Here is a 16,824-nt window from a genome sequence, read left to right on the forward strand (position 1 = left end):
CTAAAGCTCAAGCTAACTAATTTTTATTTTTATTTTTACATACTTATACTCGTCCTATATTCTCGCACGCTCACGCCACAAGGAATGCTTGAATCTATGACCTTATCTTGAAACTCAAAAGAGTCTACGACTAGTAACAACAACATGTGCAACTCAAGTGAATCCTACCACAGGAAACAGTGAGGATAATGAAGTTCGTCAGTTGAAACCTTCCTAAAGCGGGACGGATTGGCCACCAGCTCGGTGGCTGGTGGTAGTGTTCTGTGTGGCCCATCATGATGTATGTGTTTCATCTATGCTGTTTATCCATTTTTACAGATTATTTTATGGCTTGATCCCAAAAATGAGAGGGATATAAATATCAGGTGGACCACACTACAGGAAAACAATGGTGACTTGATATCAACCATTAAAATCCTCCTAAGGCCCACTGTACTGTTTATTTGACATCCAATATATTTATTAGGTCATACAGATCTAGATGAAGGGAAAAAACAAAGATCAGCTTGATCCAAAACTTTTATGGCCCCCCAAAAAATGTTGTAATGGTCAATGTTCATTCAACACTGTTTCCTGTAATGTGATCCATTTGAGATTGGGATAAACCTAATTTTTGGTCTCATAATCTAAAATGATCTAGAAAAATAGATAGTCGGCATTGATGAAACACATACATCATGGTCGGGCCCACAGAGCACTGACTAGCAGCCATTCTCCGGCAAGGAGAGTAGCCAATTCGTTTCCTCCTAAAGCCATGATGTCTATTTGTTATCCAGACTATTCAGAATGATCACACAGACCTTGTTAAAAGGAAAATATAGATATCAGTTGGTGGCCCTTAAATGAATTGCAAAAATAGATGAACGGCCCCAATAAACACATACATCAGTGTGGGGTCACAGAGTCTTCACGCCATGGCAAGGTTGGTGACCGTTTCACTCGGGAACGGATTGGCTACTCCCCCTGACACCAGCCATTGGCTGGTGGTCGGTGCTCTGTGGGGCCCACCATGATGTATGTATGTCATCCATTCCGTCCATCTATTGTTATATATCATTTTATGATATGGTGGAAAAAATGAAGTATATCTCAATCTCAAGTGAACCACATTACAGGAAACAGTTTTGTATGAATTTTGACCATTAAAAACGTTTTTGGGGCCATAAAAGTGTTGGATCAAGCTGATATTTTATTTTTTCCCTTCATTTGGGTCTTTATGACCAAATAAACAGATTGGATTTCAAATAAACAGTACAGTGGGCCTTAGGAGGATTTTAATTGTGAATATCCATTCATTATTTTTGTCCTGTGGTGTTGCCAACCTAAGATTTATATCCCTATAAATTTTTTATTAAGCCTAAAATGATCTTTAAAAATGGATGAACGGAATGGATGAAACACTTTCATCATGGTGGGGCCCAGACCACAGCCACGGGGCTGGTGTTAGGGGGAGTAGCCAATCCTTTCCCGTTTCACTACACAAACCGCCTCCTCACATTTTTTTTCTCTGTTTTTCTATTTGGGGGAAAATGGTCCGTCCATGGCAAGTCGAGTGCAACAGCACTGGGTGCGACTCTGCAAGTAGGGCCCGACTGGACGCATGCATTGTATATCCACGCTGTACATATGTTTTTTCAGATTATTTTAGAGCTTGGTACCAAAAATGAATGAGATACAAATTCTAAATGGACCACACCACAAGAAGTAATGGTTGTTAACGTTCACCATAAAAAATTTCTTAGGATCCACCGTAATGTTTTCTGCTCACCATCCAAACTGTTGATAAGTTAAAACAGACCTGGATGAAAGGGAAAAACAAATATCATCTTAATCCAAAACTTTTGTGGCCCAGAAATTTTTTTTTAACGGTCAATAACCACTGTTTCCCGTGGTATGGTCCACCTAAAATTTATATCTACTTCATTTTTGGGAAGACACGCTAAAATAGGCTGGAAAAACAGATGGACGGCGTAGATATACAATGGATACATCGAGGTGGGCCCTACGGTCAAGATCCATCCACATCAGTGGTTCGGGGTCGCAGCCAAGTCGCGTGAGTCAAGGCAGCCGTGAATCTGGACCATTGAACGTTGTCTCACTCGCACAAATGAAATTCCGGGCAGACCATGCATGCCCTCGAGCCGAGTGAAAACGTCAAAAAGGGAAATGGCATAGAAAGTCATTTCCCCAAAATACAGGGGTACTTTAGGTTACTTCTCCTCTAATTCACTGTAGAGAAAGGACGGCAAATCAGAAGTCAGAACAGGTGAGCGAAAGAAAAGAGAGGGGAAGAGATACCGTAGCACGGCGTAACAGGAATGGTACGATGGTAATTTCGTGCTAATGCAAGAGCATTTAAGAAATCTCTCTCTAAAAAAAAGAAAAGTGGATCCACATCTCTGAGCAGAAACTAGAGAGAGAGAGAGAGAGAGAGGGTGGGAAGGAGGTGGGATCGAGTCGCGGTTGAGTCTGGTCTTTTCCTTTCTTTCTGCCCGCATTGATGGCGGAACCGAGCGAGCAAAGATCGAGGGCCGATCCTAAGTCGGAGAAGGCGACGAGTTGAGTGAGAGGGATTGGAATCGTCGGGAATCGCTACGAGTTTAAGGAAAGGGATAGGGTGAGACCAGAAGTCGGAAGATCTTTATAAATACTGCTTGTCAGAAGAAGATGATGACGATAACGACCTATTTCAGGCGTTTCTGGTGATTTTTAGGGTTTTAGGTCTCGAGCTCTTGAAATCGCTGGGAATCTGTTGATCGAGGCAGTGATCTGAGCTGAGAAGGAAGGAGAAGAACGAGTTCCAGGTTTTTGTGGTGGTTTTTTAGGGTTTGGAGTTCGGGCTGTGGGAAGTGCGGAGAAGCTGGTGATGAAGGCAAGAAGCTGAGCTGAGAGGGAAGAACTGGTTGAAAGAGATCGATTGATGGTTTATTCGGGGCTCTTTTAGGGTTTTAGGTTTTCGAGGTTTGGAAATTGCTTAAGATCTTCTGACAGAGGGAGGCTTTGAGCTGAGAAGGGGAGAAGTGGAAGAAAATCGATTTTCAGGCGTTTGAGGTGATTTTTCATGGTTTTGGTGTTGTGAGCTTTGGAAGTCGCTGGAAAGCTGCTGACAGAGGCGAGATCCGAGCGGACAAGAGATAATAAGTAGATCGAGTTCAGGCTTTTCAGGTGATTTTGAGGAAGAGCAGAGTTGAGCTCTGAAGATTGCTGAGAAGAAGAAGAAGAAAAGGAATTTGAGGTGATTTTTAGGTTTTCAGGTGTGCTTGATTTGGAGCATTTGAAATGGTTAAAATGGTGGGAGATCTAGGATGAGAAAGGAAGATTTGAATTTTGGAGAGATTGTGGGGTTTGGATCTTGAGTAACAGGAATGGCTGAAATCCGGAGAGCAGGGAAAGTTCCAAGGTGAAGGATTCGATTTCATCTTTCAGGTGATTTCCCCCTTCCAGCATTGATAAACTTATGTTCTGATTCCAAGCTTCTGAAAGTGGCAGAAACCTTCTAATTGAGTAAAATAGAAGTTTTCTACTGATTTTCAGCTCTAAGAAATGAGAAAAGGCTACAGCTTTGGTAAAGGATATTAAAAAGAAAAAAGAAAAGGAAAAGGAAATTCCATGGAAGATTTCTCCAAATACTCCCACAGCCCTGTCCATTTGGCGGTTGCCCGCCGCGACTATGCTTCCCTCCGACGCATCGTCTCTTCTCTCCCCCGCCTCTCCAAGGCCGGTGAGGTTACCAATGAATCCGAATCCCTTGCTGCTGAGCTCCAGGCTGATACTGTCTCTGCTACCATCGACCGCCGCGACGTTCCTGGCCGTGAGACCCCTCTTCATCTCGCTGTGCGCCTCCGTGACCCCATCTCTGCTGAAATTCTCATGGCAGCTGGCGCCGACTGGAGCCTCCAGAATGAGCATGGATGGAGTGCCCTCCAGGAAGCTGTCTGCTCCCGTGAGGATTCTATTGCGATGATAATCGCCCGCCATTACCAGCCGCTCGCCTGGGCAAAATGGTGCCGCCGCCTCCCCCGCATCGTTGCCTCTGCCTCCCGCATCCGTGATTTCTACATGGAGATCACCTTCCACTTCGAGAGCTCTGTCATCCCCTTCATTGGCCGCATTGCCCCATCAGATACCTACCGCATCTGGAAGCGGGGCTCAAATCTCCGTGCTGATATGACCCTTGCGGGCTTCGATGGGTTCCGCATCCAACGCTCCGACCAAACCTTCCTCTTCCTTGGTGATGGCTTCTCTTCAGAGGACAGTAACTTATCTTTAACTCCTGGCTCTTTGATTGTTCTCGCACATAAGGAGAAAGAGATCACTAATGCCCTTGAAGGAGCTGGTGCACGACCGACGGAGGCTGAGGTCGCTCACGAAGTTGCTTTGATGTCTCAGACTAACATGTATAGGCCTGGGATCGATGTTACCCAGGCCGAGCTTATCCCCCATTTGAATTGGCGGCGGCAGGAGAGGACTGAAATGGTTGGGAATTGGAAGGCAAAGGTATATGATATGCTTCATGTGATGGTCAGTGTGAAGTCTAGGAGGGTTCCTGGTGCAATGACCGATGAGGAGCTTTTCGCCACTGAGGATGATGAGAGGATCGTGAATGGAGGGGACCATGATGAGGAGTATGAAGATGTTTTGACAGCCGAGGAGAGGTCGCAATTGGATTCGGCACTTAGGATGGGGAATTCAGATGGTCATGGTGATGATGAGGAAAATGGGGGTATTGAATTCCAAGAAAATGGTGCTATGGGACATGAGAATAGTGAGTCGAATGGTGTTTTGAAGGAAAAGAAGAGCTGGTTTGGTTGGAATAAGAAGGGGTCGAAGAGTGGAGGTGATGATACTGAGGACTCAAAGATTCTGAAGAAGTTCTCCAAGTTAGCCCCAGAAGGCAGCAATCAAAAATCCATTGATCATCAGAGATCATCGTCTGAATTTGCAAGGGAGGATTTGGGGGACATTAAAAGGGGGAAAGAGAAAGGCAGTAAGAAGAAGAAGAAGGGGGGAGCCAGTATTGAGTCTAAGAATGAGAGCGAGTACAAGAAGGGTTTGAGACCTGTTCTATGGTTGACACCGGACTTCCCACTGAAAACAGATGAGCTCTTGCCTTTACTTGACATCTTAGCAAACAAGGTTAAGGCTGTCAGGAGACTCAGGGAGCTTTTGACGACGAAACTACCTCATGGGACATTTCCTGTCAAGGTAAATCCTGGACATGCATTCTTCTCTTACACGTTTGATTGTTTTATTGCTTCATTGTTGCTTAATGCCTTTTCTTTCTCTTCTTGTATATTTTCCTTCTAATGTGATCATTTTACATAGCTGTTCTTAAGGGAAAATCCTGACACATTAATCAGAGATACTGCATTTTTGCATACATGTATGGGTTATGCAGTTCAAACTTGGCAGGCTGACATTTAGTCAATTCATTTGCATAGGATGTCTTTTATATTCGTGATACATTGTTACTGGATTCCATGTTCAGCATTTGTGATTTTGTTGCCTAATCATTAACTCTTGTTAGGTATGAGTAAAGAAAAAAAAAAAAGGAACTCCATCGTTTTAGCTTATATACAGTCATATTATAGAAAGAAAGAAAGAAAAAAACTTATTGTGACCCACTTGTAAGTTATATCATGATGCTTTTGTCAATTTTTTTTTGTTGTTGTTCACATGTCTCTCCCTTTTATTTCGCAATGTTATAATTCCAAAAGTCCTTTGGCATTGATGTTTGGGTCACAAGAGAATTTGTCCTCCCACAGGAGATTGAATGGATTCAACCTGCCAATATCAGAAGTTGCATTTTGATTTGTGTTGTCTAACATGCACTTAATACAACAGATAAATTAAAAAAATAAGAAAGAAAGACATCCACATAACCTGTCCTAGCAAATGAATCCAAGGATGTTACAGTCTTGAATCATTTTCTTTGATACATCTGGCTTCTCTATAGACTTCTCACTGTTTGTCTCTGGTCTTCTTATAAGAAAAAAGGTGAAAAGGATTATATTCATCTCAAATAGCATCTACCGTCTCCCCGAATGGATTTTTACTATGAACCTTATTGCCTGTTCTTTCAGTTTCTTTTCTGTTTCCACATTTCCATTGATTTAGGTCCTCTCTCCTCCCTTTGTCTTTCTTTCCTTTGGAATCTGCTCTTCCATATGGTTGTCTCTAGTTTGCCTCAGCTTTTATAATTTGTCTTTATCTTGGATTTTTTTTTCTTAGTTCTCTTTCATTCTAAAAGTATCATTAATTTTGTTCTTGTATCCACCAATTTGATTTCCTGGAAGCTCAGGCCAGACATGGGCTCTGCATAACTGTGAAAGGCACATTATTGATTTGAGCTTAGTTTGTCAGTTTCATTGAATGTCGACAAATGTGTGTCTACAAAGCCAGTTGTCAACGAATCTCTGAAGTCACTGCTCATTTTTGGAATTGCATCTCACTTGTTGGTCACCTAAACGGACACTTGTATCCTCCTTTTTCTTTCATGCGGGCTACATGCAAAGAAGAGAAGAAGTAGGTGGCTACTCCCATGAAGGAGTTGAAAGGACAGAAGTGCCAAGGGTTGAAGGGCAACACGAACGGAAAAAAAGTGCCAAGGGTTGAAGGGCAACATGAATGAAAAAAAAAAACCGAAGGATTTTTCCTCCCCATGACTAATTGCAAGGGCAAAAATATCCAAAATTGACTTGTGTTATATCTAGTATAGATCAGTGCTGTCATATGTTATCGCATATCCATTTAGAGTTCATGAACCGCATATGCCATAGTGGCATATGCAGTGTGTGTATCGTTGGGCATTATGCAGTCACACAAAGAAGTAAGTGATTGCATAAGCCATGATTGTGCAATTATGCCATTGCATACTCTGTATAATGCCCAACGATACACACACTGCATATAAATAGGCACTACCAACCAGTGTTCGAAATATCGATACTATCGGCCGATATTATCGTTATCGCACCCTTGCGAGACGATACACTCGCGATAACCCCCGGAAGATACCAAAAAACCCAAAATCTAGATATCGGCCGATATATCATCGATATCGCACGATATTTTGACGATATCGGACATCATCATCCGAAAAAATTGGGAAAAAAAATTAGAGGGTGGATTTCGGTACCTGTAGAAGAGATCGCCATGATCGGAAGCTTCCATTTGGCGGGCCATTCGAATTGAAGCATCATTCCTAGGTTTCCACAAATAAAATCTCCGATTTTGGAGAGAAATCCAGAGACATCTTCGCCGATTTGGGAGAAATTTTAGGGTTCCGGAAGCCGGAACCCTCTCTGCTTAAAACGTAAAGGTCGTTCGAGCCTTTTTTTTGACGCGGATTAGCTCCTGACAGGTTGAGTCGCAAGATAGCTACTGAAGTAATGTCACCAAGTTACGTGGGTCCCACTATGATGAATGTGTTATATCCACACGATCCATTCATTTGGAGATATCATTTTAGGACATGAGTCAAATAACGAGGCGGAAAAAATTCTGTAATGGACCCCACTACAGAAAACAGTGGAGAAAGTGACATCCACCGTTGAAACCTTCCTAAGGTCCACCGTGATGTTTATTTGAGATCTAACCCGTTAATAAGTTAAAAAATATATTATAAAAGGGAAAAAATATATATCAGCTTAATCGAAAACTTTTGTGGCCCTCAGAAATTTTTAATGGTGGGCGTCACTATCTCTACCGCTTTCTGTGGTGGGGTCCATTGGAGCTTTGAATCTTAGTCATTCTTAGGTTCATGGCATAAAATGTTCTCTCCAAATGGATGGACGGTGTGGATACAAAACATACATCATGGTGGGGCCCACGGAACTTGGTAACGTAGATTTAGTAGCTACTCAACCCGTCAGTAGCCAATCCGCAACCCCACCCTTTTTTTTTTAAATCAAAATCCACTACCACGCACACCACCAAGCTGTGTGTTGACGTCACCAAGTTCTTTGGGTCCCATCATAAGCTATGTATTATATCCAGACCGTTCGTCCATTTGGCGAGCTCTTCTTAAGGCTTGAGCCAAAAAATAAGACAGATCCAAAGATCAATTGGACCACAATGCAAACAGCAGTGGTAGATTGAACGTCTACGATTGAAACCCTTTTGGTGGTCACGGAAGTTTTGGATAATATGATATTTATTTTTCCTCTTCATCCAGGTCCATGTCACCTAATTAACAGATTGGATGGAAAATAAACATTATGGTGGGCCCTTCGAATATATTAATGGTGAGAATCAGTCCCCCACTACTATTTGCGGTGTGGTCCACTTGAGCTTTGGATATGACTCATTTTTGGGTTCATGATCTAAAATGATCTCTCCAAATGCATGAACGGTGTAGATATAATAAATACATTATTGTGGGGCCATGTAACTTTGAAATATTTGTACAACTTGCGCCAAGGAGTGTCGACAGAGTACTAGGATTTCCTGCCAAAGCCTTCCTGCTCTTGAAACCTTAGTGGGGCCTGTCATTGATGTTTATGAGGAATCCACTCCATCCATCCGTTTTGTGAGATCATTTTAGGACATTAAATAAAAAATGAGTAGGATCTAATACTCAAGTGTGCCAAAAATGTGAGGATTGAACATCCACACTTGAAATATTCGTGGGGGCACATAAGTTTTGAATCAGACTAATATTTGTATTTTCAATTCATCCATGTAGGAATAACGTTATGAACGGTATGGATGGCATGTTAACATCATTGTCGACCCAGGGAGGTTTCAACGGTAAGGAATTTTCCTACCCACCTTTTCCTTTAGTGTGGCCCACTGTAGTCTTGGATCCTGTTCATGTTTGCTCTCAAGTGCTAAAATGATCTCAAAAAATGAATGGACGAGGTGGATTTCTTATAAACATCACAGTGGGCCCCACCTAAGTTTTGAGTGAAGGAACATGGCAGGAAATTTGCATACGATCAACGCCCCACCCTAGTATGGTGGGAAGTGGATCCCCTAATCAGCAGTGTACTTTGTAAACTTTATGGGCGCACTATAATTCATGTATTTTATCCACTCCGTCCATCCATTTTACCAGATAAATTTATGGTTTGAATGAAGAGAAAAAACTACTATTAGCTTGATCCAAAACTTTTGTGGCCCATTAATGGTCAATCACCATTGTTTCCTATGGTATGGTCTACCTAATTATTGGATCTGTTTTATTTTTTGGATAATGTCTTGAAATGATATGGAAAAATGGATGGACGGGGTTGATACTGAATATAGTTGTCTTAGTTCAATCGGACAACGCATAGCTTAGGACCCTATACAAAGGAAATCTGTTATGTACACTTCTTTTTTGAAACTTTATGAATTAAAAGTGTGTATTAAGGGCCTTTTTAACAATCCCCAAAGTTTCATTAAAAAATTCAACCATTTTCCTAATGTTTCCCCATGTTTCCCAAAAAGTGCGATAAACTATGCGATACAAACGATATATCCCGTGTGATAACCGATACGTATCTGTATCCCAAGGGTGCGATACATTGTGCGATACCGATATTTCGAACACTGCTACCAACAACCCCCCCCTCTACTCCCATTCTCTCTTAACTAGTTAACTCTCTCTCTCAAGTAGAAGGCTCTCACTCCTAAAAGTTTCAAGGCTCTCACTCTTTCAAGTTACAAGGCTCTCATTTTGAACATAAAATTTCCATGTTGTTTTTTTTTTTTTTTTCCAGATTTTTTAGTATATGCATTTATTTGAGTACTTGTTAGTTGACTTTTTATGGTCTAATAGTCTAATATATGTAATAAATATAACAAAATTTTAATGAAATTAGTAATAAAACTAAAAAAAAAAAAAAAAACAATTCCCCACACAGGAAGAATTTATACATCATTTTTTTAATAATATTTTTTCCATTTTCCATTTTTTAAGTTTTAAGGGTTGTGTGATCGCATATGCAATTATGCGATTGCATATGCGCATGGCCCCCCTTGAGGTGCAAACGATCGCTTATGCCATTAGACAACACTAGTATAAATACAATCCCTACTATATATAATATGAGTAGCATTTGGCCAACTTAACAAAGTTAGTTTATCTAGCATGGAGAAATTTGAATATTTAGAGGACATGGAAGGGCATTTTGGAAACTGGAAAATGTGGTTGGTGTCCAACTTATGGTTCATATTTCATTCGCAAAAGGCCACAAAATAGCTTAGATTTTATCCATGAGCAGTGTTTGGCCAATTTTACCTCTACAATAGTAATACAAAGAGACATAAGATTTGGGTTTTCTTGAGGGCAATTTTTTTCCTTTTAATTCGTTCTTGTGAGTAACTCATAACCACCCATGCGACAAAGGCTCTATGGGCCCCACTAGATGACCTTGTGACATCCCTCCATACATCTCTTTTTTTGACTAATAGTAGGACATTAGCCCCAAAACGATGTAAATCGGAGACTCGACACATCATGGCAAAGGGTGGGGTGGGTCGCCCACCATTGAAACAATTCTTTGCCCTTCTCTCTTTCTCTCTCTGTGCTTAGCATGCACCTTTTTCTTTGCCCCTCCCCTCTTTTTCTCTCTCCCCTGCTCTCTCCATGTGCATTGTGCATGCCATACCCCCTAGTGGCCATAAAACAAAGATCCACAACAATTATTTTCTTTTCACAAATATGTCGCTGCTTCCATGCTAGAAAAAATTGTTGGATGCAGATCGGAGACTCGAGTGGGACGCAACACGGCAAAGGGTGGGGGTGGGTCACCAAGCATTGAAACCATTTCATGCCATTCTCTCTTTCTCTCACTATGCTTAGCATGCACCTTTTGCTTTGCCCCTCTCCTTTTTCTGTCCCTTGCTCTCTCTATATGCGTTGTGCATGCCATACCCCCTAGTGGCCATAAAACAAATATCCACAACAATTATTTTCTTTTCACAAATATGTCGTTGCTTCCATGCTAGAAAAAATTGTTGGATGGATTTGTGAAACAGGACAACTAACCACTTGTTCTAAAAGCTCGAAATGATAGAGTGTGGCGAATCAATCCCTTTATCTCATAGCCCAAGTCCCATATCCCATGGGTTAAGTCATTGGCCAAACCCATGCAGGACAACTAACCACTTGCTCTAAAAGCTTGAACTGATAGAATGTGGCAAATCAATCCTTTTATCTCATAGCCTAGGCCCCACATCCCATGAGTTAGGTCCTTGGCCAAACCCCCCTCGTGGGCGCCACATCACATGGGTTTCACCTCACATGAGCCTCAGTAATGACCCCCCTCCCCCCCGGTGAGGAATCTCAAACATGAGACCTCCCGCTCTGATACCACTTTGATGCAGGACAAGTAACCACTTGCTTTAAAAGCTCGAACTGATAGAGTGTGGCGAATCAATCCCTTTATCTCGTAGCCTAGGCCCCACATCCCATGGGTTAGGTCCTCAGTCAAACCCCCCTCGTGGGCCCCCCACATCACATGGGTTCCGCCTCATACGAGCCACTCGCCTCACACGGACCGCCCACCCCGAGTGTGCCCCTGCATGCCACCCCACTCGAGCTTGGTGTAAAAATGCCCCTGCATTAATTCGGGCATTGACCATGTGACACTGAATTGAAGGAAATAATCAACTCCATATTGAAGATGCAAAAGAGCAATGGAGGAAAAGGTGATTGACGGTTTCTATCTCTCTTAAACGCAGGCGGCAACCTTTGACTAACTCCATACTCCTCCAACGGAGGTGGTCCACTGTGAGGATATGATTGATGATCCACTGGCCACATGAATGCAATCACTCTTGGAGGAGCTTTGGACGAACACTCCCAGCCAGTTAGCATGGCAGGTGCATCTGAAGTAGACAAAATGTTGGCCAATGATCTCAACGTGAAGCTCCTAGATGCACTGAGAACCAAGTGAAAGTGTTATTACCATCATAGTCAAATTATTGAATGCTTATGTATATCAGGTTATAACATCCTTTATGAAACTTATACTTATTTACAAAAGGACCACACTGATGGAGATTAGGACCGAGCGACAGTGCTGATGGTTTAGGCAAGAATGGAGGTGTTTATTTTAAGCTCGATGACACCATCTTGTTCTGCAGTGCGAGAGTCAGAAGAAAAGATGAATGATCAACGGATCATGCTCAGCCAAGTATCTGCCTTCAATGAATACTAAAAACATTGGACTTCCATCTAACTATGTTCAGCCTGCAAGGTGAACAATTGTGAAGGTCACATCATCTTATCTGATAGTCAAGGTGAAAAATGCTTGCATACAAATGAACAGAAATAAAGAGCGCCTATTTTATCTAATTGTTGAGTTCCTGTGCTTTTATGCCCCAGAAGACCAATTTTGGCAAGTTAGCTGACGAGATCATTGGATGCCATAGCCACAAAGGAAAACTGAATGTTTAAACTCAATGCCGCATCCCCAATCTTTGAAGACCAAAGCCAGTCTCCACAGTTCATCAGGTTCGTTTTTGACCCAATAGAGGATGTTCTTGGACTGACTGCTGGAGAACACTAGAAGACCTTCATGGAGTTCTTTTGCATATGTTTCAATCATACCCATTGCCCTCTACCGCCAATGGTCCACTCACCCTGAGAAGAGAAAATCTTCACCCTGTTTTAATGGCTAGCAACTCTGCTCTATTTAAGGAAATTGAACCCACTGGCCCCAAAGGAGCACTTGATTTCACCTTTATCTACTACAGTCACTTTAATGTGGACGCTCAATTGAATTGAATTATGAATCATGATAGCTTAATTCAACATGGTTGAAATGACCTAAATCCGCCCAGTAGCAATGTACCAGCTCATCCCAAGCTGGGGGAGGGTTGATGTCAAGTAGGCAGTCGGTTGTTGAACTTTTTGGCAAGCAAGCATGAGAAGCTGACCCCAAATAGTTGGAACAAGGCTACAATGATGATGATGATGATGATGATGATGGCAATCACCTAATAACAAATGATACGATCCTAGGGTTTGTGAAACACATGAAGTAGCAAGCCAACGTTTTCTTTTTAATCTTAGAATGCCTTAACCACCTGAAAAATAATTATCATGCATTACCCTAAGAGTAATGGTAAAACTACCCTAAACATGCTGCTAAGGTTTATTTTCATGGTTAGAGGTGGCAAAGTGCTGGGATGGCCCGTCAGGTTTTTGGTTCCCCGTCCAGTACAGGTTGGGCTTGGGCCTATAATAGAGTCCTGGGGTCAGATATGGGACTGGATTTGAAGCCCTATTGATAAAGTGGTTGGGCCTGTGCCAAATGTTTGCAAAATTTTCTATTAAGGCCTGCCGAATTGGCTCGTTTATGATCAGGCTTGGGTCTGAACTCGAAGGCCAGATGACTCTGAGGCTTTCTTTTTGGCCCTATTAATGATCCGGTCAGGCTGACCCCAATTGGACCAGACATATCTGGTTGCCACCCCTATTCGCTGTCCACCAAATGCCTGATTAAAACTGAGTTCTTCTTGTGGTAGTTATCTGCCATAAGTGTGTACACACACACACACTGAGGTGAGGTTCTATTGCTCTGCAAAAATAATAACTACGATAAAACAATAGCTACAGACGCATTTATGATCTTGGTTGTGCCCTTGCTTCTACTGTCAACTTCCAGTATTGTTCATTGCTTGACTGGTACGCATATTTAGATATTATGATAGCAGACTTTAAAAAAAAAACACTTCAGATTCCTGATCTTGCCCTTTAGTATCATATTGCACTGGTTTGTTGCCATGTAGCCCCAGAGAACATCTACTAGGCTCTTGCGCAAATGCCCTTTGAAATTTTTAGTCATCCATTAACCTTGGACTGGACCTTTACCTCTCACGTGCTCATTTCAGGTTGCCATCCCTATTGTCCCAACAATACGGGTTCTTGTCACTTTCACAAAATTCGAGGAGCTTCAGCCAGTAGAGGAGTTCGCAACCCCTCTTTCCAGCCCTGCCCATTTCCAGGATAGCAAAGCCAAGGAATCAGAAGCATCATCTGCATCATGGATCTCATGGATGAGAGGGAGCCGTGGGCAGTCGAGTGACGGTGAAAGCCGCAGTTGGAAAGATGAGATCGACCCTTTCCACATACCATCGGACTACACATGGGTCGATGCCAATGAAAAGAAGCGCAGGATGAAAGCCAAGAAGGCCAAGAACAGGAAGGGTAAGAAGCAGGCAGCCAGAAGCATGGAAGGGCAACAACAGCTGAGTGACGATTTGGAAGAGTAGGGGCGTGAAATTGGGGTGTTATTGATTATTTACCTCTTAATTCTTTAAGAGGAAGAGAGGTAAGTGTATTTGACCTGAGAACCCAACTGTTCTTTTCTTTTTTCTTTTGGGTTTGGTGGAAGAAAGATTTGAAATTATATCAGGTGTTTGTTGTTTAGAGTAGGAAATGCTTGTGCCCCTCCTGTATTGATGTGATGTAAGGTTAGAGAGGAACGGAATCACATTCTATTTGTAATTTGTTTGTTCTATTTCTCGTAGCTAATTTATGCGTGGTATCAACGTCCATGATCATCTGTTTTGTTCTTTCCCTTCTTCCTTTCTTTGTAGTTTTCTTTCACTTACACTTTCATTGGAATCGAATTACAGTTACGTTGAAGATAATGTTCAATCAGGAATCAGGTAGAAGTAGGTGATTTAAGGTCTGATTATTAACCATTTTTAAGGTCCGATTCTGCTTTTGCTTGCCATAATTTTCCTACTGATTGCAGTTAGGATCATATTTAGCAAAACTAAACCAACTCCATATTTTTTTCAAGTAGAAAAAAAAATAAAATTAATCGGTTCATAGTTTAAAACACTATATTTCAGAAGAGGGGAAAAAAAAGCCTCGTCTTTTGGGCTCACTGAATTAAACATTTTTTTTTTTTTTACATTAAAAAAAAAACGTTTTGATGCTGATTTAAAAATCAGAGATTGGTTGTCACCATCCATTGATATAATTGACTGAATGGTTACTTGAAATGAAGGATTAAGAAGCAAATAATGATATTAGAATACGGCCCATTTTTTCACTCCATTCTTTGAGCTGAAACTGTATTAAACCGGAACTAATAATTCTCTGCTCTTTTCTTCTTGTTTTTTTCAATATCTCGGACGGTCTCATAGTATAGGTCCCATCTTGGTTTAGCGTCATTCACAGCTTCAGGTGGATTTCTGGACCGTACATGTAGCGGATCTTATGATGGAAATACTACAGTACAAAAGGCCCAATTGATGAGGCAATCCTGACCGTTCCAGTCACTGGGCCTTTTCTATGTTGATTTGGTTCATTGGTGATTCTAACTTTCAGGTTGAAGGCTACGGATCAGGCTGGCTGGATTGCCTGATTCATGTAGTTCTCTGCCGTGAGTCATCCATACAGCCATATCTGTAGTGGTGCATGCCATCCGACCGAAGATTGCCCCAGTGGCTGCGTGGAAGATTCGATTTCGTCCCTTCTAAGATATTAAATTACAGGCCGAGGATATCCACAGGATCGATTGGCCCATTGGGTCTGGTGGATTCCCTGAAAATCGCCTTGATTGAAAGATCATAGAGTTGGTTTTTTCTTTTTCTTTTTTGTTTTTTTTAATGGTTGAATGTGGACCGTTGATGTATTTTATTTACCATCAATTTGCATGCCACCATAAACAAGTGTAGGATTGTTGCGTCAGAGGGTTCTTCTGGGAATTCCACATTCACCGTGGGGGGCCGATTAGATGAGTGGTCTGGATCACCCACGGGGTCCCCTTCCCCTTCCTCTAATTAAAGCGCAAGGGTATTGTGGTTGTAGCTCAATTGGCAGACTGAGTGGAGATACCTCGTTTCAACACTTGAGGTCTTGGTATCGATACCAAGCGGGGGTGGCTAACATGGAGTGTGTCTACTGACATGGGTGTGTACTAACAAGCTAACCCAAAAAAAAGAAAAAAGAAGAAGAAGGTATTGTGTTTGTTTTGCTGAATGATTAGAGGCTATTTGGATTCGGTGAAACAGTGGAAAGGAAAGAGAATTTCTCGGGAAACCCGCTTTGTGCCGTTTGGGAAGGCCATGCCCTTGGAAAGTGGGAAATCAAAATGCTTTCCAGAAAATGATGGATGATACACAGGCACTTAAAACATGTATAAATTTCATACGGGCAATCCAAATTAAACTGTCTAAACTATGTTAAACTATGTTTACTGGGTCAGATGTATCATGAACAGGAAAAAAATGCTTATTTGATTATCCGACTGTCAGGTTGTTGGACATTTATTGAACGGTTAAAATCAACGAGTATCCATTTGTTTTATTTCAACAAACAAGTATACATGGGTCAACGGCTAGGACATGGTTTTTTTTTTTTTTTTTAAATACTGTAACTTAATTGGTGGGTCCTACAACTTAAGTCTGTTTAGTTGTATTATTTTATGTCATGTATACCATTTGTAAGTATTCGTGTATCAAGAGTCATCCGCTGCACGAGTATCAAATAACTTCCCTTCTCATAAATGCAACTCCCTTCTGCGAAAGGCATGTGTATCAGTGTAAGTAGGGGTGTGGTAACTTTGGCAAACTGAGCATTTGGCTAAAATCTACTTTATTTTATGCTCCACTTAATGTTACACAGGGGGGGCTGAAAATGAGCCTGATTGACAACTCAGGTGGGTCGAGGGGCTGAAAATGAGCCCGATTCACAACTCAAGTGGGCGACATCTGTAACCACCCTAAATTTTGGTGCATTAACAAAAATTAAAATAAATATTTAAATATTTTATTTTTAGATTAAAAAAATAAAAATAAGTCAATAATTGAGTTGGTAGAGACATTCTTAGTTGAGAAAGAGGTCTAAGGATCAATTTTTGAAGTAGTAATAAT

At 41.6% G+C, this 16,824-nt stretch overlaps 1 protein-coding gene across 1 annotated transcript; it reads left to right on the plus strand.

Annotated features, from left to right (window-relative positions):
- The first annotated feature begins 2,364 nt into the window (after nucleotides 1-2,364).
- On the plus strand, nucleotides 2,365-14,499 carry LOC131240436 (uncharacterized). The gene is made up of 2 exons (XM_058238664.1): nucleotides 2,365-5,205; nucleotides 13,828-14,499. The coding sequence occupies exons 1-2, from the start codon at nucleotides 3,610-3,612 to the stop codon at nucleotides 14,206-14,208; spliced, it is 1,977 nt and encodes a 658-aa protein (XP_058094647.1). The 5' UTR covers nucleotides 2,365-3,609; the 3' UTR covers nucleotides 14,209-14,499.
- The last annotated feature ends 2,325 nt before the right edge of the window (nucleotides 14,500-16,824 follow it).

Source organism: Magnolia sinica, chromosome 3 (genome assembly GCF_029962835.1).
Source record: "Magnolia sinica isolate HGM2019 chromosome 3, MsV1, whole genome shotgun sequence".
Taxonomy (NCBI): Eukaryota; Viridiplantae; Streptophyta; class Magnoliopsida; order Magnoliales; family Magnoliaceae; genus Magnolia; species Magnolia sinica.

Excerpts from the sequence above, each read along its gene's own strand:
- LOC131240436 (XM_058238664.1), top strand. The coding sequence starts at position 3,610 with ATGGAAGATTTCTCCAAATACTCCCACAGCCCTGTCCATTTGGCGGTT. Across the intron at positions 5,206-13,827 it reads ATGGGACATTTCCTGTCAAG|GTTGCCATCCCTATTGTCCC; the intron begins GTAAATCCTGGA and ends TGCTCATTTCAG.